The sequence below is a fragment of the Harpia harpyja genome, chromosome 9, assembly GCF_026419915.1.
Source record: "Harpia harpyja isolate bHarHar1 chromosome 9, bHarHar1 primary haplotype, whole genome shotgun sequence".
NCBI classification, from domain to species: Eukaryota; Metazoa; Chordata; class Aves; order Accipitriformes; family Accipitridae; genus Harpia; species Harpia harpyja.
Window position 1 is genome coordinate 46671217 of NC_068948.1, and position 18217 is coordinate 46689433.

General features: G+C 52.9%; 1 protein-coding gene across 1 annotated transcript in view; it reads right to left on the minus strand.

The window, feature by feature from the left end:
* RTN4R (reticulon 4 receptor) overlaps window positions 1–10843 on the minus strand; it is a 68969-nt gene extending 58126 nt beyond the window's left edge. The window contains 1 exon segment of the mRNA XM_052797884.1: window positions 10424–10843. Coding sequence (XP_052653844.1) covers window positions 10424–10721 — 298 coding nt within the window. The 5' untranslated portion in view covers window positions 10722–10843.
* Between the last annotated feature and the right edge of the window lie 7374 nt (window positions 10844–18217).

An 18217-nucleotide genomic window follows, 5' to 3' on the forward strand; every position in this document is an offset into this window, starting at 1 on the left:
AGGATCCAGCTCTGTAAATGGCATTATGCCTCAGCTTGGATAGGAAATTTTACAAAGCTCAGTTGAAGGAAAACCTTGACTTGTACAGTGAGAGATAAAAATCCTTAGCGTTCACAAATGAATGTACCCATCTGCTGTGCACCGTATTATCTCTCTCAAAAAGAAAAAAAAAAAAAAGAAAGAAAGGAAAAAAAGAAAAAAGTGAATTGAACTTTGGATGCTTTTCATTTCCCTACAATGTGCAGCAAACTGTGATTCCTATTCATTAAGAGAGAAGATTGACATTCATTATAGTGTGCATTAAATTCCTCATTCTTCTTCTACCCTCAAAATTAGTCTACAGAGGGTAGTAACTAGTAATTTCTATATTGAATTTCTAGTAACTACAGTGGGTTTTTTCTTCCAAATAAGCAAGGCAATTATAATAAGACACACTTCTTCCTGAAATGGTAAAACAGGCAGTGCCATTTGAAATCTCTGTTGCTTTCTTTTACAGCTGCAGTTAGACATGTGCACAAGCAGCTCACATGTTTGCTCCTGAATGAATTTTGGAAGAAATGCCTATACCCCGGAGCACAGGCAGCTCTGCTGTAGTTGCAGCTCTCGCCCAAAATGTCTTCCAGCTCTGGATGCGTGCAACCGCAATATATTGTCAGAGACGGGAGACCCATCGGTCCCCGCCGTGCACCCACGGGCTGTGGCAGGGAAGTCCCTCGTGTGCCCACACCTGCACCGCAGGCAAAGGTGCCTCTGTACAGACGAGCCAGGAGCTGGCTCCCCCATCATTTCTTCTCCTTCAGGTGAATTCCAGAAGAATTAGCCCCTCCACGATGCCTTTGCTATTCCTTCGCTGCTGGCCAAAGTCCGCCGGCTCACGAGTACAGCAGCAGCAGACACAGCGCGCTGCTCTCCTCCCTGGCATGACCCAGCCCCAGGGGCAGGGGGCTTGCAAGGACCCCCCCAGACTCGGGGTCCAAACCCGGCTCCAGCCACCATCTCCTCGACCGCACATGGGTTACCCCGCTCTCCCCCGGGACCGGACGGTCTCACGTGTAGCTTAGCCACCGCTGAGGTCCCTTGTCTCTGGAGACGCAAGGGAGGTCTGTGGCAATTCAAACGAACGTGATCTTAGCAGAGCCATAAGGGTAAGTAATTAACGTCTGTGGTTTTAACTAAGCAGCCCCATCTCTCCTCAGACAGCAGGGGACCCGCAGACATTACACACAGATCAGATATCAGGCGGCATGGAGAAGCAGGCTGTCTCCAGAGCCAAGAAAAGCAGCACGAGGAAGACGGGAATGGGGACAAACACTCCTTCGTCCCTGCAGCCCACAGCTTCTGATGCTGGATGCACGTCCAAGAAACTATCTCAGCTTGTACAGGCTGCCCTGGTGGCAGGACCAACCTCCAAGGGTGCACGGAGGTGCCACCCACCTTCTACGCGGACTTTTTAGCCAGCCTGGGGAGAAAAGCACGTGGGAATGAGAGCCTCTGGCCCTGCACAGGGTCCGGCTCCCCTCACCTTGCTCCGGAGGCCATCCAGCCCCTCCTTCCAGCCCAAGGCACATCCAGGAGGCAAATCTCTCCAGGCAGAGCCCCACGCTCTCCTCTGTCCCAGGTCTGCCGACGCAGCTCCGCTGCTCCTCAAACAGACCCCGGATTGCAGCGGGAGCAAGAGTGGTTCCCACACGCCTGGCTGGCCGTAGCCTGCCGAAGGAATTTCTTAGCAGGGCAGACAGGGTGGGAGCATTACACAGCGCCGGGGCAGACATGCCGGAGTGCTTTAACCCGGTCAGTAATCTGTGAAAGACCCGTCGGCACGTGCAGCCTCTACCCGAAGCCCCCTGCCACCCCCTGCATCCAGCCCTTTGACGATGCTGTGGGTGCACTGAGGCCACCGCACTCTTGCTTTCAAGCAGAGCGGGTGCCGCCGCCTTGGGTCACTGGAACCGGACCTGTCACCCTCCCTGGAAAGGGAGTTACCATAGATAGTGGTGGCTGGAAACCTTTAGCATAGGTAGGTACCCGAGGAGGTGGGCTGGGGTGACCCCCTTGGGACCCCTTGCTGGGGATAAGGGACACGGCCACTTAGGGTGTTGCACAGCTGCCTCGGGAACAGCTGGAGACGGCTGAGTCAGCACAGCTGGAGAGGTACGTGTGAGTGCCATCACCGCACAACCCCCCTGCTCCTTTCCAACCCGCCCGCTGTCCATCTAGACAGTGAAGCCTGAAAGCAGAAAAAGTCTTTTTACAGAGACACAGCAATTGTATGTATCTTGCTATTTTCAGGCCAGACTCCAAGGTCCCAACCTCTGGCCCTAAGGGACAAACTCGTGGCTGTCAGAGCTGCCCTGCAAGGTGCTGTGGGGCCAGGAGACCTGGCAGCACGACACGTGCTCACCCAGGACAGGGAGTGCTCAGGAGAAGGTGCAGATGCCAGGAACGGACATTGAAGGACGCAATGGGTTTATGAGGGGCTGAACAGCCTCTTGGCACAGCCAGCAGAAGACAGATAAGTATTTCTGCCCCAGGGCAGGTGGAGAATAGAGTCTGTTATAGAAACCACCTGTCTGGAGCCTGTCAGGGCTTTAAGATGCTATCTGAGGATTGTTTAGATTTTGCATCTTTGCCTGGCGAGCTCTCCTTTAGCCCTGCTGATTTGCGAGTGCGGCACCCAGATGCTTGTCACACACATCGCTTCATCAACCCTCGACTGACACAAATTGGGAGTACCGCAGGGAGTGAAAGGCAGTTTGGACAAGGCATGCTCCACAACGGGCTCAAAACGTCACGTTATCAGGATCAGCCAAGTAATAAACCTTGTCAGGGACACTCAGACCTCTGAACCCACCAAGCAAGGGACACAACTGCTGCCTTGCTCCTGAAGAAACTGCACCATCAGTGGCAATACATGAATTGAGATAGCTTTAGTAAAAGCAGGCTACCTCTTTTACTGGCTTCACTCCCACCCAGTAGTAATGCTATGTCCCTCTTAGCTATTGCCCTTGATGTCCCAAAGACAGCAGAGACCAGGAAAGCCCAGCCCGTCTGGTAGAAGAGCAACGTGGAGAAGGGGCACAGAGGAGTAGGTCTGTCTTGGTCTGACGCTGCTCCCCAGGGTAAGGGCATAGTTAACATGAATTGAAATTCTATGTCCCCAGAGGCAGCATATCACAGAAGTGGGTGACACCAGCACAGCATCCAGATCTGGGAGAGGAAACGCTTCCTGAAATGGAAATATTCCTCAGTGAGCTATTGCAAAAAGATTTGGAGGCAGAGGAGAGGAAACTGCTCCAGGTCACTCAGCCTGCGGACCTTCCTTGCCAGCTCCCAGAGGACAAGTGGACGGTAAAGCCCTTCTTCTCAGGACCTAAGTTCTCTGAAAGAACAACCCGTGGGATTTGCTTGAACGGTTCCTCCTGCAGTAGGGCAATTCTCTGAATAGCTTTCCAGGGACATAAATCCACCACAACTCAGGACTTGAGTTCCCCGCCCAGGAACCCACCTCCTTCTTGCATCTGTGTATTAACCACAGCTGCAGCTCAAACCCCAGTGTCCTTTCTCTTTAGACAAGCGTGGACTCCCCTTCTGAGAGGCGATTTTTCATCAGAAAATGTGAATATGGTGAAAGCTCCATATATTAGTGCTAGTTTTGAGAAAACTTTATGAGGAGGGGCTGTCTCTGGACCAGGAAGGTACTTCTGGTCAAGGAGCATGCAAAGTCCAAAGTTACCCCAGTGGTCCAGGCACCCATGCAGGCTTCGGGCCAGTTCAGATCCCAGTTAGCCAGCGGGATCAGAAGCGTGCTCCATGCAAGCCATTGCTGTGAGGTGATAACGCTCTAATCCCCACCTCCACGTGGAGCCATTCTTCTTTGCGTAAATAATCCAGCCTATTTCAGTCCGGAATGCCTGCGTAGCCCTGGGGCGGGCTGTCTATGTCTGGTACAGGGCCCTCTTCTTGCCGCACGGGCTTAAACCGGTGTCCCTCGGGTGACACCGGCCATCGGCCACACGCTCTCAAGCTGCACAGGACAGGGAAACCCATCCCTGCACCGCTCTCATCTTTCCATCCACATTGCCGAGACAAAGACCATGACATTTTTTCGGTGCCCAAGCAGCCACAGGGAAACATCTGGCAAAACCAAGGGCTCCGGCAGTAGCTGCAGCCCTCAACTATCAGCTGGGAGACCAGCAGCTTTCCCGTGCGGAGCCTGCCACGACTCCCTTTCCTGCACTGCCTTGCTCCTGGGGGATGAGGACTGAGTGGGCAGCATCCTCCTCACCCCGACTCGTTGCTCCCTGACTTGGTGGCCATCCCTGTCCTGCGTTCCCCTCCAGTGCTCACGGCCCTTCTCCTGGAGACTGCTGTGTGCATTGTTTATTAATTGAGAAGTTTCTAATACACCTTGTGATGGATTTGTAATGGCTCTTATCTGAATTTACAGAGTTACAGAATACATAGCAGAGATTCGACATTCTCTTAATTAGCACCCAAGCAAATAAGAGCACACTAGATCTGGAGATCTTCAGGGCCTCACGCTCCCCTTCTCAGAGCCACTGGAGATGTGAGTGTAATTTCAAACAGTTAAGGCTGCTTGGAAGGGCACCTCCAAGGTATTTGTCATCACTTTCAAAACCCTTATTTACTCTCTGCTGTTTCCAAAAACCCCTCTGGGAGCTGGGAAATGAATCTATTTTCCTACTGAAACCCATCACATGGACATCCTGCCTTGCTATTTTTAGGGATGCTTGTGAAGGCAGGCTACATTCTGCTCTGTTATTTCAGGGTCTTGCTAGCCTGGAGCTGCCCACGCTGGCTGCTATCGGAGGGTCCTGGAGGAGAGCCCAGCTGCACACCTTGGCTTGTTCTTTGAGAGCTCCTGCTCTGCTGACCCTGAAGCATTTGTCCTAAACAAAGACAGATCTGTAGTGGCAACTGTAATAACTCAGGGAACTGTAAAAGCTGCAGGGAACGCTCTGCACCAGGGCCACGCAACCAGAGCCATTCGCAGTGCTCTTCAGGTACATTCTGCCTCCCCAAAGCCACACCTGAAGCTGGCACAGCCCACATAAGTATGGTGGAAATGCCACAGAAATAGGCATGTCCACGCCGGCAGGAACTCATAAAAGCAACAGAGCTGATGTGGCAGGAAAGGCTTTGGCATGGATGGTCCAGCAACCAGGGCAAAGCCCTCCTGGAATGTTGATACAGTCTCTGTTTATTCACCCGTGCTGAAATCCATCTTCTTTGCACAGTCACTCCTGCCTGCACTGTAATCACACTTTTTTTTTTTTTTTTTTTTTTCTCCACAGGTACCTCCCAGGGACAGCCTGTAAACTCAACCCTTCATCTTAGTCTCTGGTCTGAGCTAGGACCGTCCTATCAGTCACTGCTAGCTTTGACAGCCGGGATTCCCTTCAGCTCTTTCTCTGCTGCGCATTCAACCGAACGGGGAGCTCCCTCCTGCCGCCGCAGCAGCATCATCAGGATCCGACCCCGCAAGCGTTCCCCTCCCTCGAGGCAGAGGAGCCCTCTCCGGCGCTGGCTCCCACGAGCCGTTCTCGCCACTGTGAGATGTGTCACTGCCGACAGCTCCCCGGCCCAGCCATGGGGACGTCATCCTCCGTACGTCACTCAGGAGCCAGCTCAAGCCACCGAAACACGTTCCGCCCGTCACATCGCATCGGTTCAGGGCAGCTTCTGCTGGCAGCAAGGCAGAGCACGGGAGCTCCCGCTCGCAGGGAGCACCTCAAGTGTCCCTGGAGGAGCCAGCTCCCCACGCTGCGGGCCGGCCAGATGCATCCCCAGAGACGGAGCACATGCCACTGATGCCCGCTCCCCTCCCAAGACCATGCAATCCCAGCTTGGTGCCCTGAGTGACATTTCCCAGGAAAAGAACAGCACAGTAAATTCAAAGGTTAAATTTGCATATTTCCCGGTGCTGCTCTGAAGAGCCAGACAGCCGTTCGGGATGAACTGCTGCCAACCTGCTGCACGGGGAGCACAAACACCCTGTGCCCACCAAGGCTGGGGGACCCTTTTGGGTGGCACCATGCAACTTCTCCACAGTGACCTTTAAGTTCTGAGAGGGAGCAAACCGAAGGACCGCAAGCAGTGGAGGGGACGACGTTTTGGCCATGCATCTGCAGAGCAGCCCAGGGCACCAAGGAGGAAGCCAGCATTACCTCCATTACCCCATCTGAGGAAGAGCCAGGACTGGATGCGTTCTGGGAAGAAGCAATGAAGACACTTCTATATTAACTAGCATGACATCTGCTTTCAACAGTGTGCCTGGGACTGTATCGCTCCAATAATGTGTCCAGGGAGGCCACAAAGAGTCTCCACAAAAAGCTCCAAAGGCTACAGGCTCAGCAAAATGCTGCATATTAAATACTCTTTATAGTGTGTGCAGAAGGACTGTTACAAATTCAAATGAACAAGGCGCGAGTGAATCACCCGACAGGGAGGGTTTGGCTTCAGCTAAGCAGAAGCAAAGCAGCAGTCAGGGAGGGCTCTCAGTGGGAGAGGGCTCAGGCTCAGCCACAAGCTACTAAAACACAGGGAGAAACTCTTTGGCAGCACGCATGGTGGGAGAAACAGAGGTCCTCCCCTGAAGCGTGGGCACAGGACTACCTTGCAGCACCAGTTTCCCAGCTCAGCAACACCACGTAGCTCAGCGTCAGTCTTTCGGTAACACTGAGCAATGCGTATCCACCGTTGCTAAATGCGTATTCAGTATTGATCTTTACCTACTGCCTTTTGTTTCCCCAGCCTTGTTTCTGCTCCTCCAGATGGTAGCATTATGCTTTGAAGAATAAACCGCTCTCTCATCTCCTTAGCAAGCTCCTCTGAAGCAAGACATCAAGGTGGCAATGCTTGAGAGGGAGCAGGTCGCGAGGATGCACCTGCACCCAGAACCGTCGGGTGAGGAGAAAACAGGGTCCAAAGACGGGCAGTGCCACGGCTGGTGGCACCAGCTGCTGCTTCTCCAGAAGGAGCTATCCTGGTGGGCACCGGTGACGACCCCTCTTTGCATTCCTGCAGGCAGCAGGGCTGTCTCATAGCCTCAGCTCTCCTCCATCCCTGCCAGAAGTGCGAGAGCCTGCAGGTCGGCGTTGCTGGATGTTTTTCTGAAAATGGAAATACGTGGCCCTTACTGCACCTTCCGTGGACTTTCAGCAGGACCTTGTGGGAGGCAGCTCCGGAGGACCCTCCTGCTAGCGAAATGCTCTCCTCCTACGCTTTTCAGCGTGTTGCCATCTGGCTGTTCTATCGGAAGCAACAGCCAAGCTATCCTCCCTGTGCCATTCGTCACCGTGCTTTCTCCTATACACTGGCCCATCTTTTCCATCTCCCTTTGTCATCAAGTAGCTCCAGCCCCTTTGAGGTCTCTTCATGTCAAACTCTCTTTAAGTCCTCAGTAATTTGGGCCAAAAAGAGAGAAAGGTGTGGAAGGAACCACGATTCTCCAAGGGAGGAGGCACCGCTGATTTACATACAGACCTTCCATTTTCTCCTCATCCAGTTTTTATCCCCCTTCACACATGCTCCCGTTCTGGCTGCCAGAGCCCCATGCCGAGATGCGCACCAGGCTCCCAGCTCCCCTGGAGCCCGGCGCACGGGTGAGGACAGGGAGCACCGCTATGCTTTTCCCAGTGCTGAGCCTCTTGCCTCATCGGCTCCAAAACCATCAGATCACACAGGGCTCAGCCCCTGCAACAGATAGCAACGCTGACTGCTGCCCAGATGCTTGGCGTAGCCTGTCACTCGCATGTATTCAGCAGAGCCGTTTGTTTAATTATTTTTGTTCCGTGTCTCTGATTTTCCTGTCTCTTTTGGGTGACAAACAAGCTGGACCCCCTTCCCTGTCACAAGCCGCATGCTCATCCCGTGATCATTTTCACCCCTGTCCCATGACAGAAACAAAGGCATCCCCTCGTGCAGCACTCGCCAATCCCTGCTTGCTTGTCCAAACACACGTATGGCCTCTGCTCACGTAGCCCCACACGCGTGCACGTGGTATCCACGTGCATCCAGGCACATCCACACTCTGCGATGGGCATTTTGGTCTTACAACCACGCATACAGCCTCACGATCCAGAAAGGACTGGAGGGCCACTGCAAGGCTGCACAAGCGTGCACTTGGCCTGAATGATTGATCTTGCCCATCACCTCCATCCTTCCCAAGCATGAGAGGCTTGGGGGAAGCAGGAGCGGGGAGCTGGGGATCACGCGAGCTGCTCTGGCAGGCTGACTCCAGCCTGAGACAAAGGTGGGTCAAGGCTCTTTTACAGGAGCTGTTGGGGTGCACTTGCAAACACTGTTCATCTCCTTTTCCTCTCCGTCAATTTTGACACTCACGAGGAGGTGCAATTTTCCTTACCGCATCATTTAGCTCCCATCACACCGAGAGATTCCTGTGCCATTATAGCCCTGTCTCCCATTATCACTTCCCACGTCTGCTGGTGCCAAGTGTCAGGCTCATTCTTTTAATTCACAGGATCTCTCAGTTTTAGAGAGAGCAGTAAATGCCTGCTCCTCCCCAGCCCTGCACGCAGGGAGAGCTCACGTCTTTTTTAGCAGTCCAGCGCTGCATTCCCCAGGTTCAGAGCAATAGAGCCCGGTACCTGCAGTACCGCAGACCATCGGTTTGCCTGATCTTCTCCCCCAGGGATGTTCAGTCTGCATTCGGTCTCTTCCGAACACAGGAGATGTGGGGACAGGCGGGGGGGGAGGCAGACCTAACGACTGTCACCCTCCTCTCCGGACAGAAGGACAACAATACGCTGACGAGGATTTATCGGGAGGGGCCGCTGGCCCGTGGCCTCTGGATGTCACACGCTAAATCGTTTGCCTGACAGCAGGTCACCAGCAGAGCTGGACCTCGCGCCCCGGCCAGGCAACCCCGTGCTCTACCCACTGGCCCGTACGTTGTCTGCATTGCAGCAGGCAGCGGCAGACGCCTCGGCTCAACTACGCCCGTCTCCCACCGGCACACAGTGAGCGCAGGCAACCCCCAAACTCCTCACTGGGTTTTTTAGGAGTTTTGACATCAGCAGTTTCCCCCCAGTGAGCCCATGCCTTAAGGGGTGGTTTTACGAGCAAGAAACAGGGCGCAAACGTGCACGGCAAGGGAGTCACGCTCAGATGAGCGGCAGCGAAGCCTTCATCTTAGGAAGAGAGGAGCGTCCTGGTTTTGGCTGGAATAATTTTCTTCCCAGTAGCTGGTATAGTGTTATGTTTTGGATTTAATATGAGAAGAATGTTGGTAACACACTGATGTTTTCAGTTGTCGCTAAGCAGTGTTTAGACTAAGTCAAGGATTTTTCAGTTTCTCATGCCCAGCCAACAAGAAGGCTGGAGGGCCACAAGAAGTTGGGAGGGGACACAGCCAGGACAGCTGACCCAAACTGGCCAAAGGGGTATTCCATACCATCATGCCCAGTATATAAACTGGGGGGAGTTGGCCTGGGTAAGGGGAGATCGCTGCTCGGGAACTAACTGGGCATCGATCGGCAAGTGGTGAGCAACTGCATCGTGCATCACTTGTTTTGTATAACCCAATCCTTTTACCATTATTATTGTCATTTTATTATCGTTATCATCATCATTATTATTTTCTTCCTTTCTGCCCTATTAAACTGTCTTTATCTCAACCCACGAGTTTTACTTTTTTCGATTCTCTCCCCCATCCCACTGAGTGGGGGGAGTGAGCAAGCGGCTGCGTGGTGCTTCGTTGCCGGCTGGAGTTAAATCATGACAAGGAGCAAGCTAGAAAGCCTCAGAAACCCAGCCAAAACCAACACAGCTCAAACACTTCCAGAGCATCCATCTCAGCTGCAGCAACAGGAGGGATGAGGGTGCAGGCAGGGAAATGAGTCCACAGCACACAGAAAGCTGCCTTGGCTGGCACCCACTGGGTGTTTGCCAATAAAACAAGCTCAAAAGGCAGGCACCGAATACGTCAGAGGGTTGGGATCCCCCTCCAGCACCAAAGGCAGAGACTGTTCAGTGCAGGGAGTCCCGGGGAGCCCAGAACAGCTCCTCTCAATGCCTACCAGTCCTGCAGCCCATCCATCCCGGCGCAATCCCAAGACGTTTCATATAATGCTACACAGGTGGCAAGGCTGGAGCAGGCAGTCTGTTCTGGGGGATCCTCACGATAATAAAAACATGCCAGGTACACCGGGGTGAGGGGCAAGCCCAGCTCTAACACCCACGCAACACGCACCGTGCCAACTTGCCACCAACTCACGCACGCAGCGACACACGGTTGGTCCCTTCCCCACGTGCCGGCTCCCGGCAGGAACATACCGGCTTTCCCAAGGGAGAGCAAATTCCAAATTCCCCGTCCATCTGATGGGAGAGTGCCAAGTGGCTTCTCCACGCCCTTCCCCAGGCAGGCTGCAGCCACAGATACCTCCTTCTCCACCAAAAGCGGGGTGCGCGCATGCCCCAGGTGGACCCAGGTCAAGCTCTCCCAAGCTCCTCGTACATCCAAGGTCCTCAGGAAATGACCAAGCAAACTGCTTTGAAGAAGACTTTGTCCTCGCAGCCCAGCTGGCCACCCAGAAGCTTAGGATTAATTGTAAGCCTAGCAAAACACTAGGAAAGCCAAAAATAAATACAGCGAAAGAAGAGCATTTCCCACTGGAAAGCCATGGCCAAGTAAAGTCAGTCTCTTCTGGGCTGGTTCCCAGGAGGCAGCTCAGATTCATTTATTGTGCCACTCATATAAACGTCTCTCTTTGGCTGTGCTGCTCCCTTGGTGCTCCCTTCCAACCTGGGAGAAAAAGGGCCCATTATTCAGACATAAAGCCACTCGTCGAGCAGGAAAGCGGAGCCCGGGCAGACGCGTTGCCCGAGCGCCGGCAGCAACCCCAGCCCCACACAGAGCCTCTTGCCAGGGCTCAGGACCACCCTCCGCTGCACCCGGAGGAGGATGCAGCCTCGGGAAAACCGGAATAGTGCTCGCTGACCTGGGGACGCCGTTGAGATAATCACTGCCTGATTTCCAGGCACCGCGTTTCCCTCGGAGCGCAGCCGGCGCTGCGGCAGCAAAAATCGTGTCGCGATACAACCGGCTCTTGCTAAAAAGACCGGGAGAGGTGGTTCATCTACCCTGTGGGTAACGTCAAACCCAAAGATGTTACCTCTTCCAGTCTTAGGTTCAAGCCACAGGCCCTCGGCCAGGCGCTGCCTCCAAGCCCCAGGTGAAGTCTCGCTTAACCGCACGACGTCAGAAATTGGGGCTTAAAGATGACACGTCGAAGCCTGCACGAGCTGATGCCCCCATAATGCCCAGACGGGCTTGACTGGCAGAATCCCTTTGCTGTCTCGCCCAGAGGGTCTAAAATTCATTTTGTGGATTGAAATTGAACCAGCCAAGCGAGAGATTCGGCAGCTGTCGGTCTCCACAGAGGAGTGCAAACACGGGGGGAGCAGGGGCTGGGGAGGAGCGATGCAGCCCACCAGCCCAGCCTGGGCAGCTCCCCAGGGACTTCCCAAAAGTCTGGGAAGGGCGCACGGGCAGGGAACGTCCCACACCACGGGCAGGGAAAGGCAGCACCAGCACACAGCCTTCTCGCACCGAGATCCCACGCTGGCCACGGCTCTTTCTCTGGAAAGAGCCGGGCTGCTCCGCAGACCTTCGCGCGCTCCACGGAGACCCCAGGGCGAGGTCTGCAGAGGGGTGTTAAGGCAGAGGAGCGGGGCCAGAGCAAAAAAAAAAGGCAAGGCAGATGCGTGACGTGAGGAGCCGGGCGATGCCCTCCTGCCTGCAGCTCCCAGCTCCTGCAGCAGGCGACCAGACCAAGAGCAGAGGCAGCGAGGCGATGCCCGCCTGCGGCAGGCGACCCCTCAGCACCAAACGGGCTCATCGCTGATGCTCAGCCCAGGGACATCTCTGCCCTGAGTTCAGGCGACGGGCAGATCTCAGCTTGCCCCCGCTGCCGATTCCCCCTCCTGCCCCACATCTGGCAGCAGCTGCTGTCCCAGCCCACGGGTGGTGGTGGACGGAGAGCAGGTCCGACGGGCCATCTCCACGTCCAGCTTCCTCGCGGCGGAGCAGCCTCCCGCCATCCATCAGTACGCGTGTGGTTAATGCTACCGCTCAGGACTGTGAGCTGCTGTAATTACCGTTATTAATTCCCCCCTCCCTTCAGGATATATTAGCTGCAAATTGAGAAAAGAGGGAGGGAGAGAAGTCCCCTGGACTTGATAAATCAGCTGCTGACAAAGAACCGACGTCTGCACTTCAGTACGTGCGGGATGCAGCCCCGGAGCGTGCCAGCACCGCTCTCCCTCCCACCAGTGCCTCCCCTTTGCTGGCTCCCAGCCACCTCACCGCATCCCCCCCACCTCCAGCCCTGCTCGCTGAAGCCGACCCTTGTTAGCAAAGGCCAAGGGACTTGGCTGCTCGTGATTAACGCCGCTTCTGCCCAAATCGAGCCAAACGTGGACCGCACAAGCATCCAGGAATGGAAACAAACGCCCCGAACGCAGCTGGCACGACGCGCTTGGAAGTCACCGAGGGCCTTGTGTTTGTGGTAGCATCTCTCCAGGCAGCCGTGCCGCTTTAAGGAAAGGTCCGAATTCAAACCAAGTTTGTTAAGCGGAGGCAAACCTCAGCTGGTTTCGTCCTCACCAGAGTTAAAGCCAGTCTAGACGAAGGTGAGCGGGGACAGAATTAAACAGACCTGTGATACGAGTGCCTGCGTGGACCTGAAGCAATTGGCCTTCATGGTGGCCAAGGTGCCCAGAGAGGTCCCAGCCCTGCTGTTTGCAGGAGACCCAGAGGAAGCCTGAGCTTATGGAAGGAAAGCTGCCAAATCTCTTTCAGCCCTAGGACACTGAAGACCCTCCTCTTGCCCCCGGGGTAGCCATTTCCAAAGCAGCCCCCGCCTGGGTGCACTCCACAGCTTGCAGAACTGGATGTGCAAATGTTGGGGGCCGCAGCTCCTCGCAAGCACAGGGCTGCAGCAGAAAATGCCACAAAATCCTGGAAACCCAAGCTAACACTTGGTGCCATTACTCCTGACAGCAAAAGTGGCCTGAACAAACAGGAGGGGAAGGCTACCGCCAGTTTGAAGCCTGCTGGTTCTTGCAGAAAGGCTGCTGACCTGTGCAGGACAGAGTGCCTGGCGATAAAACCAGAGATGCTTCACTTCACCTGAGACAAACAGCTCCAAAGTGCCCTCCAGACCAGGACACGGACGTTCTCGTGCGGCACGAAGAGAGACGGTAAGCAGTAAATACAAGCCTGCGTCACATTACCCACCCGACAAAACAGGCTGCTGTCGAATTGTGTGGATACTGTGAACGACAAGAGCGTTGCCAGCGCACAGCTCCTGCCTTTTCTCTGAAGGGAAAGGGACAGACAGCCCTCTAGTGTAAAGCCAACGCTAACCATGTTTGCACGGGCATGGAAAGCATTAATCAGAGACAGATCCACGCCGGACACGTGCGCTTGGGCAGGGACCTGTGCCCAGGGAGAGGGTTTTCTTCCCAGCTTCCCACTGCCCCTCAAAACACGCTGATGCCAAGGAGATGTGCAAGTCCTAAAGGTCCTGGTGGCTTTCAGGTGATCATTTTTCTCTGCAGAGACATGGAATCATAGAATTGTTTACGTTGGAGAAGACCTTTAAGATCATCGCGTCTAACTGTCAACCCAACAGCACAATGCTCACTAAACCATGTCCTGAATAGAATGTTAACAAACTCAGTATTTGCTCTTAGGATTTCAAAAGACGCCTTTTGTCGAAGGAGGGTATGTAGCCTTCGCAGCCTGACACCAGCACTCGGAAAAGGCTTCTGAAATCCCTCCTTGCCCGGCAGCTGATGGCGTGTCTCTGACAAAGCCCCCCATGGTGCCTGGAAGCACGGAAAGCTGAATCTGGGGCCTCCAAAGATTTTTTTCCTTTCCTCTCCCTCCTCCCTTCTGATTAAGAGGCAGACCAAGTTCACATCTCCTCCCCGCACACGTTGCTGTGTTATGCACATGGGTATTGTACGTGGCTCTGATCATCACTCACAGCCTTAAGAAAGACGCACAATTAAAATCAATATTTAAAGTCATCAAACAAGCACACACAAATTTTAACAGCCACACAATTCACTCTGACATAACGACGCAGGGTGCAGAGTCGAGAGCTGTGCTGGAGTGCCGAGAGCACAGTTCTGCCCACAGTCTTCAAAATTTAATGAAAACACACCAGTTTTAAACACTTTCCCAAATCCAGCTCACAAAATCTGTCACTTTGATGTGAATGGTCCCAGTCTTAGACTAATCAGTCACTTTTACTTTCTCTTTAGTAGCTAAAGACGCAAATGAACTCCCAGAAAACTGCACAGCTTCAGGAGAAGAATTTAGCAGCCAGATGGTTCTTGCAAAAGATTTGTTCTTAGGAAAAAAAAAAAAAAAAAGTTAACCCGTTTCCCCAATGAACAGCACACAGGAGATGATCTGACACATCAGCAAGCAGTTCTGAACTGTTATCTTAGAGCATCAGTTCTACCACAGAAGTGCCCCTTCTTCCTAAACTGTCATGTAAATTATAATTATTGCTAATAACTGATCAATTAGTACAAGTCCATGCAAGGCACTATAATTATCCCGTGCACTCAGGGAAGAAAAGAAAGCATCAAATTTGAATGCAAACATTCCTTTGTTTCCAGCAGGAAGGTGCAACACAGAGAGATAAAAGAAAGCACAACTGTTAAAAAGGCAACAAGATTCAAAGAGCCATCTGAGGGAACGTGTCGAACTCCCACGAGATGGAGCAAAGCTGTGACGGGCTGGAAACTCCCATCCAGGCAGTGAACCTCACTCTACTGGTGTATTTGCATTTGCTTTCTCTGGGCCTTTTTTTCATCTCTCAATGTGGAATTGCAGCTGTGGATGGGGATCAAAGCATAGCTGACAATAAAGGCTCTCCGGACCTTCATGGAGACCTCCTTGGATAAAGTACAGAAATGCAGGCCAAGAAAGTTTTTCTCAGTCAACTCCAGGAAGTAAACAGCAAAACAAGTATCATTTGGCGAAAGGACTTTGATCACCTAAGGATGTTGATGGTGGAAGGGAGAAGGCAACCCATGTCAAGGACTAGACTCTCCTTAGCTGTCTGGACTGGAACTTGGGCAGCAGCACGGGGAACAACCATTCAGCAGGGTGATTTGGAGAAGCCAAGTGCAGGATGGGAACCCTGGACTTCTTCAAATGTTTCTGACCCACTGCTAAATAACACTTCAGTACAGTAAAGAAACAAAGTCACATGCAGGTAGACATCTCTTTACTTAAATGTTCAAGCTTTTTGAATGAGCGAAAGAGGAACAGTATGAAGAAGTTACTCACCTGGTACAAGAAGTGCATAAAGTTCTGCACCTGGGGCAGAATAACCCCATGCATCAATACCAGCCTGCAAACTGCGAGCGGCAGTCTGCTGTAAATGGCCTGGGAGCTACGGTGGACACCAAGGTGAGTATGAGCAAATGGTTGCTCCTGCTAGGAATACGGCAACTACATCCTGGGCTGTGCTGAGAGGAGTGTGGACAGCAGAGTGGGGGAGTTACTGTCCCTCTCTGCTCAGGACTGGGGAGGCTGCACCTCAAACTCTGTGTCCAGTTGTGGTCCCCTGAGTCCAAAATTAACGTGGGGAAACCAAAAAGGTCCAGTGGAGGGTGAGCTACATGGTCAGAAGCCTACAGCACATGTCCTACAAGGTCAGGTAGAGGGAGTTAGGATGGTTGGGTCTGGCAAAGAGGAGGCAAAGGCAATCTCATTGCAACCTACAGCTACTCAAAGGCAGTTATAAGGATGATGGAGCCAAACACACCTTTGTGAGGCCAGATGACACAGCAAGGAGCCACGGCCAAGAACTGCAGTTTGGGAGGCTCAGTTCAGACATCAGGAAAAGCTTTTAAATTGGCTCCAGCGCTGGGAAAGGCCAGCAAGTCTCCATCATTGGAGATTTCCAAAGCTTGGCTAGAGAAAGCCACAGCAGACCTGATCCGACATTAGCAATAGTCCTGCTCAGGGTGGGAGTCAGGACCCTCCAGAGGACCCTTCCCACCAGCACCTCCAGGATTCTGGGATCTGGCCATCCTAAACCATGTCCTCAGAGAGGTCTCTGCCACTGCACGGTGTCCAGGAAAGGCTTCCAGCACAGGGTGCTTTTAAGGACTAAAGAGCTTCTGGGAAACTCTGCTTTAACTAACACTGATGTGGGACACCATGCTGGGAGAGCTGTAACCAGTATATAGAAAGTACGTCCAAGGGCTTCATCCCCAAATGCAGTCAGAAAAGCAGACACACGGGCACAAGACAGAACTGCGTGGAAGCATCTGCTGCCTTCCTGAGTGTCCCTGCCAGGGACCCTGACTGTGACCCCCACTCTCAGGTCCTCTCAACGCCTGAACTCACAGGGACAACCACATACTCCCATCACGCGTGGACCCAGGCACTACGCGCACCGTCACTCCTGCTCCACCACTGCCATGCCTAGTGACAGACAAGAGGCACCCCGACCATGCCAAAGGGACACAGGCCACTCATGGTCCCGATCCAGGCCAGGTGACAAAGGGCTTGGGCAGCCTTGGCCAGACAGGCCAAGAAGTCTGAGCTACGGAAGAGGAGAGGACATCTCCATCCTTGGAGATTACATCCATCCTTGACAGGACAAGCCCCTGAGCAACCTGATCGAGCTTTGAAATTAGCTGTGCTTTGAGCAAGAGGTTGATTAGATACCTCCAGATCTCTCTTTCAAACTCTTCTATGATTTTATGAAAGCAAATACTCGGTAACCCCTGCCTTGCCTGACGCATGCAGAGAGGACCCTAACACTGCTGGCTGTCTGGGGAAGAAGGGCTGCAGCCTGTTGTCAGGCTGATGCCTCATACTACTTGAGCTACCAAGAAACCATATTAAAAATGACAGCATTGGAGTACTTTCTTGCTTCCAACCTCCTCAACGTTTTGCACATGCTTGCGTAATGCTTCTGCTTTTCTTGACAACCAGGAAGGCTAAAAAATAAAACTCAAGTACTTTTCTAATCCCCTGATTCCAGGAGCAGAGAGACTTGAGAGGGACAACAAATACTGTAACATCTGCTGGTGCTATTGATCAGCTCCAGGCTACAATGCAAAGGTTGTGAGGAAGGCAGACCAGACCAGAGAGACAAACCTGCTGTTGATGCAGTAACACCCCTAAGGAGAATATCATCCGTCTTGTCACCTGACACTGTGTCACTGCTAAAGAACTGACTGGCAATTGCACAGACCTCCACGTCTTAGCTCTGGACTGACCTTTAAGCATATTCTGGGTCCCTCAGGAGATAACTCAGCATTGCTCTCCCAGCGTTTGAGCTGGAAAAGCTGAAACTAAATCACAGAAAGGCTCATTGACCCAGTCAAGGATACAAAGAAGTCAGAAGCAGGGCCAAGACCAGACTCCAGAAGCCCTGACTTCCAGGAGCTCTCTAAAAGCAAAGTAAATATGGACAGAGTCTGTGCAACACCACACGCAGATGTGTTCTGCCTAACACACAGGCAGGGCCTTTCCATGCATGCTGCACACAGGCCATAGGAAATACCTGTGTCACTTTGATGCCAATCTGCTCCGAGTCTACGTATCATCACTGACCACCACCGTAATGGATAATCAGCCACCCAAAACTCACGCTGCTGTGTGTCCCGATAGCCATAAGAAGACACCAGCACAGGCTGAGGTGAGTTTGCACATTTTAGCAAAGTCTGTATGAATTGCTTTGGCATCTCTGTGCAAACATGGAAGGATCCACCCTTGGCTTCTTTTAGCTGATGATGACTTTTCAGTACAATTGTCTCCTTTTCCCTCAGTCTCTGGAAACCTCCAGGAGTTGCAACCACAAGCATGAAAGGGGAGGAGAGGTTGGGCTTTGTAGATCACAAGCCTCCCTCCTCCCTTCCACACCTCTGTGTGTGTCTGTGATGGAGAAGCCCTGAAACCCTGTTACTCACAAATCCCAGACAGATCCATCTGGCTTGAGGACACAGCACAAAGCTTTCCCAACGGACAGGAGGGAGAAGCCCCTAGTGCGATTCCCAGCCCTCGCAGGCACCACTGTGATGCTGCCTCTTACAACACCTCTTTGCAGTGCTACAGGATACTCCTATTCCACTGTGTATGTGCCTCCCACACTAAAAAAAAAAAAAACAAACAACAAAACCTCTTTAGGAA